This window comes from Bos taurus, chromosome 11 (genome assembly GCF_002263795.3).
Source record: "Bos taurus isolate L1 Dominette 01449 registration number 42190680 breed Hereford chromosome 11, ARS-UCD2.0, whole genome shotgun sequence".
Classification (NCBI taxonomy): Eukaryota; Metazoa; Chordata; class Mammalia; order Artiodactyla; family Bovidae; genus Bos; species Bos taurus.
The window spans coordinates 94676193-94690651 of NC_037338.1; the positions used below are offsets into that span (position 1 = coordinate 94676193).

At 42.6% G+C, this 14459-nt stretch overlaps 1 protein-coding gene across 7 annotated transcripts in view; it reads right to left on the bottom strand.

Moving 5' to 3' along the window:
- Positions 1-14459, bottom strand: part of DENND1A (DENN domain containing 1A) — a 531039-nt gene that overhangs the window by 148474 nt on the left and 368106 nt on the right. For all 7 annotated transcript variants that reach the window (XM_059891201.1, XM_015473579.3, XM_015473580.3 and 4 more), the window contains one exon: positions 674-799. In XM_059891201.1, the coding sequence (XP_059747184.1) occupies positions 674-799 (126 nt within the window). The remainder of the gene's footprint in view (positions 1-673; positions 800-14459) is intronic.

Sequence of the window (14459 nt, forward strand, 5' to 3'; positions counted from 1 at the left end):
GTTTCTTTGGTTTTAGGGTTGACCTGGTGTCTTCCATCCTCACAATAACTAATCACCTCACGGATGAGGCAACAGAGAGAGGCTCTGAAACGCTGACAGGCTCTGGAGGCAGATGACATCATTCCCCAGTCCTCAGCACACTTAGTAGTCAGTATACCAAGACCACTCTGGGAACCTCTAAGAAGTGAGCCTCTGGATACTCTGCTCTCTCAAGTGTGGAGAAGAGGTTCCTTTGCAGGAAAAGGGCAGTGAGGCACAGAGGGAAGCATGGGCTTTGGGACAACCTACCTGGCTCTTCCACTGGTTAGCAAGTCATTGTTTCTGTGAGCCTCACTTTCCCCATTTGTCAAGTGAAGATGATCACTGCTACCCCACAGGCTTACCAGGACTTCTCAGTTAGAGCAGATGTGTACACTGCTAAGCACTGTGACCCGCAGAGGGTGCTGCTGTCCAGGGAAGGGAGGGGTCCTAACATCCACAGGAGCAGACAGTCCTCCACTCGGGGCAGCGCAGCTTCCTTGTGCTAAGAGGTAGCATGAGGGGAGCACTCTTTTCCGTCTCCACCAAACACACACACACAACCTCCTTTGGTGAATTCAACAGCAAGATGACTAGCAAGTTTCTTGTGGCCCTGACCAAACATGGACTTGTGACATGCCAAGAAGCTACTCACCGGCTCGATTTTCAGAGCGTTTCGGTAGCTGCCGAAGAAAGCGGCCTGGGCCTTGAGGAAGGCTCTGGCCACACCATCACCAGTTGTCGTGGACACCTTCTTCAGCCGGCTCTTCAAGGAAGAGATCTGATGACAGAAAGGAGATACAGGCTGAGGGCAGGGTGGGAGGACGATGGCTATCCCTCACTCGCACAGAGCTTTAGAAAACCCTGGGGAGGGGGTGGATCTGACACCTCTGCTGCTGGGAGAGCATACACACATTCAGGATTAGGGCAGGTTTTTGAAATGTAAATAAATGTTGCTCTTATTAGTGCATATCTAAGAAAAACAAAAACAAAATCACTTTCTAAGCAGTTTTAATGTGTCAGGTAATTGCTTTCACATAAATTTCTGTACTTAATTCTTTCAACAATCCTATAGAAAAGGGATTCTGTTCCTATCTTACAAGGGTATTAACAGTCTCAGAGAGATTAGATTACATGCCTAGTAACAAACCAAAGAAGTGGTCAAGTTGGAATTATGAATTGAAATCTTATAATCTGAGGCCAAACTATACAAATTTTTTTAGTTCCAATTCTATTTCCTCTTTAGATTACTTACAAATATTAGAAATAAATGGCTTATTTATAACACATAATACAGTATATATTATTATATACCTCATACCCCAAATATTTATCAAATGTATTATAAATTATATTTGCCTGCAATGCAGGAGACCCCAGTTCTATTCCTGGGTCGGGAAGATCCCCTGGAGAAGGACAGGCTACACACTCCAGTAGTATTCAAGAAGTATTCCTGGGCTTCCTGGTGGCTCAGTCGGTAAAGAATCTGTCTGCAATGTGGTAGACCTGGGTTCGATCCCTGGGCTGGGAAGATTCCTTTGAGGAGGGTATGACAACCCACTCCATAAAGATGTGTGCTTAGGTGCTCAGTTGTGTCTGACTCTTTGCAACCCTATGGACTACAGCCCACCGGCCTCCTTTGCCCATGGGAGTTCTGCAGGCAAGAATACTGGAGTGAGTTGCCATTCCCTCCTCTAGGGGATCTTCTCAACCTAGGGGTCAAATCCATGTCTCCCACATCGCAGGTGGATTCTTTACCAACCAAGCCACCAGGGAAGCCCCCATAAAGTATATATAATATATATTATTATAAAACTCATACTCTAAAGGAACAGTCATTATATAGATGTACAGAAACACACTTATACATCTTATAGATATGCATGCAACAGATTAACATAAAAAAGACAAAGTCATGGCAATGGAAAAAGAATAAGTCAGGTATAGATTTAGTATATAAACATAAGCCATCAGGTCTTGTTTTCAAACTGTGGAAAATTCTTAAACAGATGGAAATACCAGACCACATAACCTGCTCCTGAGAAATCTGTATGCAGATCAAGAAGCAACAGAACTGGACATGGAACAATGGGCTGGTTCCAAATTGTGAAAGGAGTACGTCAAGGCTGTACATTGTCATCCTGCTTATTTAACTTATATGCAGAGTACATCATGCAAAATGCCAGGCTGGATGATCACAAGTTGGAATTAAGATTTCCAGGAGAAATATCAATAACCCCAGATATGCAGATGACATCACCTTTATGGCAGAAAGCAAAGAGGAACTAAAGAGCCTCTTGATGAAAGTGAAAGAGGAGAGTGAAAAAACTGGATTAAAACTCAACATTCAAAAAACTAAGATCATAGCATTGGCCCATAAATTCATGGCAAATAGATGGGGAGACAATGCAAACAGTGACAGACTTTATTTTTTATGGCTCCAAAATCACTGCAGATGATGACTACAGCCACAAAATTAAAAGATGCTTGCTCCTTGGAAGAAAAATTATGACCATCCTAGACAACATATTAAAAAGGAGAGACATTACTTTACCAACAAAGGTCCATCTAGTCAAAGCTATGGTTTTTCCAGTAATTATGTATGGATGTGAGAGTTGGACCATAAAGAAAGCTGAGCGCCAAAGAATTGATGCTTTTGAATTGTGATGTTGGAGAAGACTCTTGAGAGTCCCTTGGACTGCAAGGAGATCCAACCAGTCAAGCCTAAAGGAAATCAGTCCTCAATATTCATTGGAAGGACTGATGATAAAGCTGAAACTCTAATACTTTGCCACCTGATGTGAAGAACTGACTCATGTGAAAAGACCCTGATGCTAGGAAAGATTGAAGGCAGGAGGAGAAGGGGACGACAGAGGATGAGATGGTTGGATGGCATCCCTGACTCGATGGACATGAGTTTGAGCAAACTCTGGGAGTTGGTGATGGACAGGGAGGTCTGGCGTGCTGCAGTCCATGGGGTTCCAAAGCGTTGGACACAACTGAGTGACCGAACTGAACTGAACATCAGGTCTTACATAATAGCTAGAAGTAGACTTCAAATTTGAGTTGAGCCTCCTAGCCGTGAAAGCAAAAAGGAAAACATGAGAAGCTGTGGAATTCTTTGGGTCAAAACAGTTGTACAAATAAACACAAAATTTACTGAAGATGAGAACTGAAAGAGATTTTTCCTGAATCCTCAATGTAGGAAAGATTGTGTGAGCTGACAGTTGTTACCCTCAAAGTCAGAGACAAGATCAACCCTCCCAGGCTGTTTCCAATAAGCCATTCATCTCAGGATGCCATACTGCACAGCTTCTGGGCACACCACTCACACTGTGTTCCATGTGAAAATTGCCCCTGGAATCAGGCAACTTGGTAGCCTTGAAACAATGGTGATACAATGGTGAGCAAAACCAGACAGCAAAAACTTAAACTTATACTCTTGTGAGGAAAATACCAATACATGTGATATTACTACCATGATGAGCCTGTGCTAGAGCTCACCAAGGAGGTCAAGGAAGCCTTTGTGGAGAGAAACAGGCTTATACTGAGATCTGAAGGATGAGCTGAAGCAGTTAATTCACAAAGAATGGAAGAAACAGTGTACCAAACTTGGGGATCAGCATCTGTAAAGACACTATAGTGCAGAGGAGTTCAGAGACTAGGGAGAACTGTGGCTTCAGTTGAGAGAAGGTGGAGAAGATAGCTTAAAATGAGAATAGATGGAAGGGCTGGGGTTAAGAATTGAATACATTAAGGAATTTTCCCCTGACTTTGAGATAAATGTAAAGCTAACAACTGTTTTTAAGTGTGCAGGTGATATATCAAGAGCGCAATTTAGGAATCTGTATGGGACTTAGATATAGGACTACCTAACGGCCTGACATTATTGATGGATAAGATCTAGGGTAAAATTTTAAGGTCAAATAGGAAATTAGATGCAGGTGGTCCATGAATTATCAACAAAATTTTTTTTAACATGAATGAGTAATGATTTTTTTTCTGGGTGTAGGCTGTATAGCTATATTCAGGTTTCTAAAGGTGCCTGTGAACATAAAAATATTAAGAATCTGGGATGGATTATACTCACTTTTGAAACATTCCATGGACATTATTTCTTGTCAGAAGCCCCAGGCTTCTGACAAGGGGTTTGTAATAGCTTATTAAGATATATTTTACATATTATAAAATTCATTCATTGAAAATGTATAATTCAGAAGTTTAAGTACAGTGACAATGTTGTACAACTATCATTACTAAATTCTAGAATACTTTCATCACCCCAAAAAAGAGAATCCAGCTTATTGGTAGGCACTTCTTACTCCCCACTCCTCTTGTCCCCTTCTCCCTTACCCCAGTCCTAGATAACCCCTGATCCACATCTCGTCTCCATGAATCTGCCTCTTTTGGACATTCCATATAAATGCAACCGTATACTATGCGGTCCTTCTTGTGACTGGCTTCTTTCACTTAGCAGTGTTGTTGCTGTTGGTCAGTCACTAAGTCGTGTCTGACTCTTTGCTACCCCATGAACTGCAGCATATCAGGCTTCCCTGTCCTTCACTATCTCTCATACTCATTTGCTCAAACTCATGTCCATTGAGTCAGTGATGGCATCCAATCATCTCATCTCGTTGCCCTCCTCTCCTCTTGCCCTCAATCGTTTCTACCATCAGGGTTTTGCCAATGAGTCAGCTCTTTGCAACAGGTGGCCACAGTATTGGAGCTTTAGCATCAGACCGTCCAATGAATTTTCAGGTTTAATTTCCTTTAGGATTGACTGGTTTGATCTCCTTGCAGTCCAGGGGACTCTCAAGAGTCTTCTCCAACACTACAGTTCGAAAGCGTCAGTTATTTGGCACTCAGCCTTCTTTATGGTCCAACTCTCACATCCATACATGACTACTGGAAAAACCATAGCTTTGACTATATGGACCTTTGTCAGCAGAGTGATGTCTCTGCTTTGTAATACACTGTCTATGTTTGTCATAGCTTTCCTTCCAAGGAGCAAGTGTCTTTTAATTTCGTGGCTGCAATCACCATCTGCAGTGATTTTGGAGCCATAAAATATAAAGTCTGTCACTATTTCCACATTTTCCCCAGCTATTTGCCATGAAGTGATAGGACCAGATGCTATGATCTTAGTTTTGTGAATGCTGAGTTTTAATCCAGCTTTCTCATTCTCTTCTTTCACCTTCATCAACAGGCTCTTTGGTTCCTCTTCATTTTCTGCCATTAAAGTGGTATTATCTGCATATCTGAGGTTGTTGATATTTTTCCTGGCAATCTTGATTCCAGCTTGTGATTCATCCAGCCCAGCATTTTGCATGATGTACTCCACATGTAAGTTAAATAAGCAGGGTGACAACATACAACCTTGATGTACTCCTTTCCCAATTTTGAACCAGTCCATTGTCCATTGTCCACGTTTGTTTCTCAAAATCTCTGCTGTCTCCACATAAAAGCATATACAGAAATGACGCAGATGCCGATCAGCTGATGGAGAAACATAAAATGTGTTCTTTCCATACTTAGCCTAGTGCTCATTATAAACATATTTCATCCACACTGTGGCACTTATTAGTACTTCATTCTTTTTCACAGGTGAATAATATTTCATCATATGGAAAGAGCACATTTTATGCATCTCCATCAATTGAAGGGCATCTGGGTCATTTCTATTTTTTGGCTATTATTAATGCTGCTGTGAACATTCATGTATAAGCTTTTATGTGCAGACAGCAGAGATTTTGAGGCCAGAAACCAAATGGCAAAAATACACTGCTAGATCTTTTAAGATAAAAACAATCTGTGTTACTGTACTTGGGGGAAGAAACCCTGTGCCGCTGCTACAGGGGCAAACCACATGCTTCGAAAATCCAGTGTGTGTAGGCAGGGTGATCTCCTTCTTGGCTAAGCCAAAAGGGATGGGAACATGTGTTGATGAGGTAGCCACTGCATCTCCATGCAGAGGTGGGCCAAGGAAATCAGTTTTCCTCTGGAAGCAGCTTGGAGCCTATCTCCACACCTGGTTGTAAATATTCTGTTTATCGTGACTCGCCCCCACCCCTTCCACCCCTATTCTGGGACTCATGAGTCCCAGAGCCCATTCATGTGGTGAGAGCCCACAAGAAGCAGCACTGGCCACCTGGTGCCCGGTGGACTGCCATGGGCCTCCAACTTGAAATAGCAATATAAGAAAAAAACATGTTTTATTAACATGTTAAAAATATTGCCCACTTCCCACCCTCCAAATAATAAAAATTCTGCCTTTCTAAGGGACGAGGGTGACATTTCCATCCTTTGAAATAGTGCAAGCTGGTGTCACTCTTTTGGCTCCCCAAAGCCCTTGGGCCACCTGTGCTGCAGATTATTCCTCACTTAACCTTCCCTGGCCTTTCCCTTTCATTCGGGAGGTGTTTAATTACCTTGGACTCACAGGGCTGCACTTCAGGTGAGCCTCTCCTAATGGCCTCATTACCATTTTGCACAAAGAAGTCGTTGCTGATTGTAACTGAGCAAATAGGAGTGTGTGCCTTCCCGCTAGCCCCAGCTGCTCTGAAACCAGCCAAGCAGTCCTGGGTTCCCGGTGCCCCTGTGACCACTTAGGCCAAGACTTCTGAAGACCTCTCCTCACCCTGAAACAAGGAGAAGCTTTTGTCAGCACTTCAAAATTTGAAACTTCAAGTATATGCGCATCTGATAACTGGTGATAACATTCTGTCCTTTAAATAAAAGCGAGGAAGGAAAATCTGAAGCTTAAATAACCCACAGTTGTCTAAAACCCAACTTGCTCCGAGTGCTCCTGCAGATGCCGGTCAAATCATTAACATCAGGGATCATCTGGCATAATCTGGGGGGGTGGACAGAAAAGCCAGTGGGGGTAATGAGGTATCAGGAGGGAGACAGAAAACAAAGGGCAGAGAGTACAGAATTGAACTGGTAAGCTTCTTAGCTCTCCCATTCCTCCTCTTCTCCCATCTTGGGTAGCACAGCATCCTCCAACCAGTCTCCCAGGCTAGATTCAGACGTTAGATCCCTTTCTTCTCCTTCTTTTCCCAGAACCATTCTCCACATGTTATCTCCTCCTCCCCCAATATACTCAGAATCTCTCAGTGTCCATGACCTTGGCCCTGCGCTGCTCCACTCGGCCCATCCTCTCTGATCAGTGGAGTTGTTTCCTAGATGGGCTGGCTTCAGTTTTCCCTCGGTGCCATCTATCCATAGCTGTTCTAGTATTCTCAGAAACATATGAATCTGATTTCTGTCAAAGTCCTTCAGTGCCCCCACTCTTGGCCATCACCACTTGCAGAAAAACATTCCGACTCCTCAGAGCAGTCTGTGACGCTTTCTTCAAATGGCCTTGCTTCCTTTGGCCCCACTTAACGGATACTTGACTTACACTGAATTGCTATCTAGAAGCATATACTACTCTCCAGCCCAAACACATGCTGACAACTCAGATGGAACTGTCCCTGGTCCCTTTCTGTCCCACTCATGAACATCTATTTACTCTTTGAAAGACCATGTAAGTACCCATGAGTAGGGGCCTATGCTATGCTATGCTAAGTCACTTCAGTCGTGTCCGACTCTGTGCGACCCCATAGAAAGAAGCCCACCAGGTTCCCCCGTCCCTGGGATTCTCCAGGCAAGAACACTGGACTGGGTTGCCATTTCCTTCTCCAATGCATGAAAGTGAAAAGTGAAAGTAAAGTCACTCAGTCGTGTCCAACTCTTAGCGACCCCATGGATTGCAGCCTAACAGGCTCCTCCGTCCATGGGATTTTCCAAGCAAGAGTACTGGAGTGGGGTGCCATTGCCTTCTCCGGAGTATGGGACCTATTAAATAAATTATACCACATCCTCGAAATACCACATAGCTGCTAAAAGAAGTGTAGCAGTACTTTATGAAGTAACATGAAAAGATGTTCACAAACTACTCTCAAATGAGGGGAAAATACAAGTTACAGAGCAATACATATACTATGAATCATTCAGAAATATATATAAAGACATAAAGTCATTTTTATATATGGCTGTTTATATACAGGTAGTAAGAATATAAAATGCCAAGGATCAAACTAACCATGTGGAGATACTTTCACTTTCTACTTGATGCACTTTTGATTGCTTTGATTATCCTTTATAAAAAAGCATGTTACTTTTATAATGAAGAATTCAAATGAAGTGTTTCTCTTTAACAGTCAAATTAAACATTGCCTTGGGTTAAGGGAAAGCGGGAATCCAGATGTCCCCTCCTTTGTGAAGCCCTCCCTGACCACTAAGACAGGCTTAACGACGTCCTGTCTGGGCCCCCTGGACTGGTAGGTGATGTGTCCGTGAACTGCAGTGTCTACCACCTTTCCTACTAGAGTTCCTAAAAGGGCCAGCAGTGTTCCTGCAGTACTTGGCCCAGGGTTATCATCCAGCACTTTTTGCTAAATAAAAGAACAGATGAACGAGTGTTTCGACATTTTGAAAGGCATTTCCAGTGGTTGAGCCTCCTTGCTTGGAGGAAAGTCTAGGATTACGTTCTTCAGTGACTGATCATTGGAAGAACTGGTCTGGACTGAGAAGGATTGGGGGAGAAGTGGATACTCATCCACTTCCCTTTAGCAGAAGACCATCACTAAGACTGCAACCAAAACTGCAAGGAAAATGAAGCTCTGGTGACTAAGTCAATTAAAGTGGACACCTGCACCAGTCATACTCAGCACTGCACATGCCACACGTCCAGGAACATATGCAACACAGACCACCCCATCCTGCACCCTCTCCTTGTTTGCTCTGGTCACTGCAGGCTCTACCTCTGGGCCTCTTGGCTTCATTGGTCCTCTATCCCTAACGCGCTCCTCAGGCAGTAGATGTAGAGCTTGAGTCACAAATGCCTAAGATTAGAAATTAGCTTTCCTTACTTTCTTAATCTTTCTGAGCTTCAGTGTGTTTGCTGTAAATTGAGGTATTTGTAACACATACATTGTGAGGATTAAAATATGATAGATGCAAATGGAAAACAGACACAGCAAGCTGCCTGGCTTTGTGCTTTGGTTGGTTAGTACCTGGACTACTGCATCAATCTTTTCAACTGGTGGCGCTTCCCCTGTTTTCTTCCTGGTCTAATCCATCCTTTGCTATGAATTACCTAAAATGAGAAGCTGAACATATCACTCCCTTCCTCTAAAATTTTCAGTGACTCCATGGTGTTAACATATAAAGTCCAAATTCCTTAGCACAATATTCAAAGCCTTCTATGGGTCTGGCTCCAGCTCTGTTTCCAACATTATCTTTTGCTCAGTTTCAGGGGCCTCAGAACTGTCCCTAAGCCTGGATACACTTTATGTCATTCTCTAACAAAACTTTTCTATTAGAAAAAAATTAAAAAGCCGCTGACTTTCTGTAATTCTGTCAGACCAAATAGCTCTTTCTCAGGGCACATTAGTCTGTTACTTTGGTTGATGCCTAATCTTTGCAGGCCCCATGCTGGAGAAATTAAAAGATGCTTGCACATCTCGTGTTGGGAACAGAGTTACACATGACCAGGGCCCAGCTCCTATGAGATTGTAGTCAAGCACCCCCAGGCCAGCCATAAGTTAGCTTAATACTACTCCAGAGGGGGTTCTCCCATTGAATTCATCATCATCATCATCATCATCATTTGTTGTTGCTGTTCAGTTGCTCAGTCATGTCCGACTTTTTGGGACCCCAAGGACTGCAGCACGCCAGGCTTCCCTGTCTATCATCAACTCCCGGAGCCTATTCAAACTCATGTCCATTGTGTCAGTGATGCCATCCAACCATCGCATCTTCTGTCATCCTCTTCTCCTGCCTTCAATCTTTCCCAGCATCAGGGTCTTTTCTAATGAGTTGGTTCTTCGCATCAGATGGCCAAAGTATTGGAGCTTCAGCTTTAGCATCAGTCCTTCTAATGAATATTCAGGACTGATTTCCTTTAGGATTGACAGGTTTGATCTCCTTGCAGTCCAAGGGATTCTCAAGAGACTTCTCCAACACCGCACTTCAAAAGCATCAGTTCTTTGGTGTTCAGCCTTCTTTATGGTCCAACTCTCACAACCATACATGACTACTGGAAAAACCATAGCTTTGACTATACAGACATTTGTAGGCAAAACAATGTCTTTGATTTTTAATACACTGTCTGGGTTGGTCATAGCTTTTCTTTCAAGGAGCAAGCATCTTTTAATTTCATGGCTGCAGTCACCATCTGCAGTGATTTTGGAGTCATAAAAAATAAAGTCTGTTACTGTTTCCATTGTTTCCCCATCTATTCGCCATTAATTGAGTAGACCGGATGCCATGATCTCAGTTTTTGGAATGTTGAGTTTTAAGCCAGCTTTTTCATTCTCCTCTTTCACTTTCAATAAGAGGCTCTTTAGTTCCTCTTTGCTTTCTGCCATAAGGGTGGTGTCATCTGCATATCTGAGGTTATTCATATTTCTCCTGGCAATCTTGATTCCAGCTTGTGCTTCATCCAGCTGGCATTTTGCATGATGTACTCTGCATATAAGTTAAATAAGCAGGGTGACAATATATGGCCTTGATGTACTCCTTTCCCAATTTTGAACCAAGCTGTTGTTTCATGTCCATTTCTAACTGTTTCTTCTTGACCTGCATGCAGGTTTCTCAGGAGGCAGGTAAGGTGATTTCCATGCCTTGAAGAATTTTCCACAGTTTGTTGTGATCCACACAGTCAAAGGTTTTAGCATAGTCAATGAAGCAGATATTTTTCTGGAATTCTCTTGCCTTTTCTATGATCCAACGGATGTTGGCAATTTGATCTCTGGTGCCTCTGCCTTTTCTAAATCCAGCTTGAACATCTGGGAGTTCTCAGTTCATGCACTGTTTAAACCTGGCTTGGAGAATTTTGAGCTTTACTTTGCTAGCATGTGAAGTGAATGCAATTGTGTGGTAGTTTGAATATTCTTTGGCATTGCCCTTCTTTGGGATTGGAACGAAAACTGACCTTTTCCAGTTCCTTTTTCCAGTCCTCAGCAGAAAGCCCACTGCTGAGTTTTCCATTATTTGCTGGCATATTGAGTACAGCACTTTAATAGCATCATCTTTTTGGAACTGAAATAGCACAGTTGGAATTCTATCACCTCCACTAGCTTTGTTCATAGTGATGCTTCCTAAGGCCCATTTGACTTCGAATTCCAGGATGTCTGGCTCTAGGTGAGTGATCACATCATCGTGGTTATCTGGGTCATGAAGATCTTTTTGGTATAGTTCTTCTGTGTATTCTTGCCACCTCTTCTTAAAATCCTCTGCTTCTGTTAGGTCCATACTGTTTTTGTCCTTTATTGTGCCCATCTTTGCATGAAATGTTCCCTTGGTATCTAATTTTCTTGAAGAGATCTCTAGTCTTTCCCATTCTATTGTTTTCCTCTATTTCTTTGCATTGATTGCTTAGGAAGGCTTTCTTATCTCTCCTTGCTAGTCTTTGGAACTCTGCACTCAGATGGGTATAGTTTTCCTTTTCTCCTTTGCCTTTAGCTTCTCTTCTTTTCTCAGCTATTTGTAAGGCCTCTTCAGACAACCATTTTGCCTTTTTGCATTTCTTTTTCTTGGGAATGGTCTTGATCACTGCCTCCGGTACAATGTCACAAACCTCCACCCATAGTTCTTCAGGCAATCTATCAGATCTAATCCCTTGAATCTATTTGTCACTTCCATTGAATAATCATAAAGGATTCGATTTAGGTCATACTTGAATGGCCTAGTGGTTTTCCCTACTTTCTTCAATTTAAGTCTGGATTTGGCAATTAGGAGTTCATGATCTGAACCACATGATCTGAAGGAGTTCGTGATTTGAGCTACAGTCAGCTCCTGGTCTTGTTTTTGCTGACTGTATAGTCATCTTTGGCTTTTTTGTATAACCAGCAGCTGACATATCTTCCTTCCCACTGTGATGAAGACAATGCTTACAATTCATATCAGCATTCAACAAATACAGGTGTCTTTCTTCATCACTAGGTTGCAACTTGTTGGGCTAGAGGCAATAAGGATGGTATGCTAGTCACCTGTCACCTCTAAAACACTCCTATTCACCTCTTTCTGTCAGTGCTGGCAACTTCAGATCTTTCAGCAGCTTCCCCACTGCTCTGAGGATAAAGACTGAAGTCGAGCCTGCAAGACTCCAGCCTTTTTCAGAACTGCGGCTCCTGCACCCCCTCCATGGCTTCAGCCACCCCACTGGGCTCCAGTCGCCCAGGCCCCTCTCACACCTCAGGATGTTTGGATAAGCTAACTCCTCTATCTGGAGTGTTCTCACCAACATCACCCTGGCCTAGCATTCAGCACCATGCAATAGGCCTTTCCACAAATAATCCACCACCTGTGTTGTCCAATATAATAGCTGCTAAGGAGCACTTGAAATGTAGCTGCTCCGTGAGGAACTGCATTTTATTTCATTTCAATCTATTTAAATTTAAATAGCCACATGTGAATATTAGCTACCATACTGGACATCCCAGGGCCTAGATTAACTCCTGCTCATCCTTCCAGTCTTAGCTCAATAACACAGCCTCAGTCTGACTCTCTCAGATTAAATCAAGGTTCCCTTGTCAAATACTCTAAAAGTATCCTTTCCTTTAGAGACAAACAGCAATGTAACGATGCATTGTGTGACAGTCCATCAATGTCTGTCTCTTCCATAAGACTGAGGTTCTAGGGAGGCAAGGACCATGGCCACCCTCAGTGCTGGCATAACACTGCAAGCAGAGATACAGCTCTTCTCAAAGTCTGACTCAAGTTAGCCTGTGCAGGGGGCCCCACTTCTTGCATTAACCACTCAGTGTCAGAACTAGAGTTTAAAGTTTTTTGTGTTTTTTTTTTTTGTGATAAATCAGATACCTATCATCAGCTGTAAGAGGGGCAACAGAATTACTTTCTCTTCCCCTTTAAAAAATAGCCCTTAAGGATTAAGGCAAATGGATTCTTCCTTTCCTGAATAAACTAGACATCAAGGCTTTGTTATAAGATCTCCTGGGGAACATGTGGGTCTGGAGAGGGGAGAGGGAATTATTTCCTTGTTTTCCCATCCTCAGGGGCACACATACATTGGCTCCTCTGCTGCCTTCATGTGGACATTGAAAATGGTACGGTACATCTGTTAGTGCCTTAGTTTTTGTCGCAAGTTTGAAGTAAAAAGTTTTGATGTGTAAAGGCAATCTCACTCCCCTTTTTCTGAGTAATAGTTTCTGGGAAAACCAGGAAAAAGGAATAAGAATTAGTATTTATCAAGCACTCTACTAGGTACCAAAAGCCATGGTAGGTGTTTTCATACCCAGCACTGCATTAAAATTTCAGAACAAGAAGGCCAGGGGGATGGTTATCCCCACTATACAGATGAGAAAAGTGAACCTTAGCTCCAAGTCACACAGACAACAGAGCCAGGGGCAGAGGCCAAAGTCAAGTACAAATGTGTCTTACTCCAAAGTCTGTGCTATTCCATTAATTCTCACTGCTGCCAGGATTTTTTAGACAAGCAAATAAGATTTGTCCACAATACTGGTTTATTTTTTCCACAGCTGAATATATCTCCATTATTGCTTCCTTTCATTCCTTGCTTTTCTGTTTCTTGCTTGAGAACATGGTTGTACCTTGACCTCGGTTGGCTTTAATTGCTTCTTCTGCATCCCATTTTCCCCTCAAAGAGCCTGGTTCTCCATGGGGGAGTGGGGACTGTGCTAGTTATGTGGAGCTCCAAGCTGGGGCTGGCTATGACCCCAGGGGCCCAGGTTTCTGCTCCCTCTGTCTCTCCTGACATCTCATGGGCCAAGTATTAAGTCAGAAAGTTAGAGGCAAGCATTACAATTCTAAGCAGCTTTTTGACAGACAAAAAGATCAATTTTCATTATGTGAGTGGCTACTTCACTACAAGCTATAATGGCTTTGTTGAGCAGCCTGAGAAGAAACTATCAAGTCCTCAGGATGACATTCTTGGAGTAAAAAAGTACAATTTTAAAACGAAAAGGCCCATTTCTACTATCTGCCAAATAAAGCACAGGAGCAGTCATGTGCTCACAGTGCACTCCAGCCCCCTCCCTGCACAGTTAATCCTAATACCTCAGCATTGTAAATGGAAACACCAGCAGCAAAAATTTCTGCATTTGTCTATTTGTAATATTCATCTTCCTCCAAACACCTTTTTTTTTTTTTTTTGCCTGAAGCAGAAGAAATTGTCCTTGTTTTCCTTAAAAAACAATTTAGTTTTAACACACCACACACACATACACACACAATGAATGCAGCTGAACACTGAAAGAGGGTATAAGATTTGAGCTCAAAGTAAATGTGTATTTATAGTATTAGGTGGTCATTCAATAAAAAGATTATCTCTATCCAAATGTGTGCCTGCATGTATGCCTATGTATGTATGTATCCATGGAGTATTTTCAAAGAAGGGTTTTCTCCCCCATACT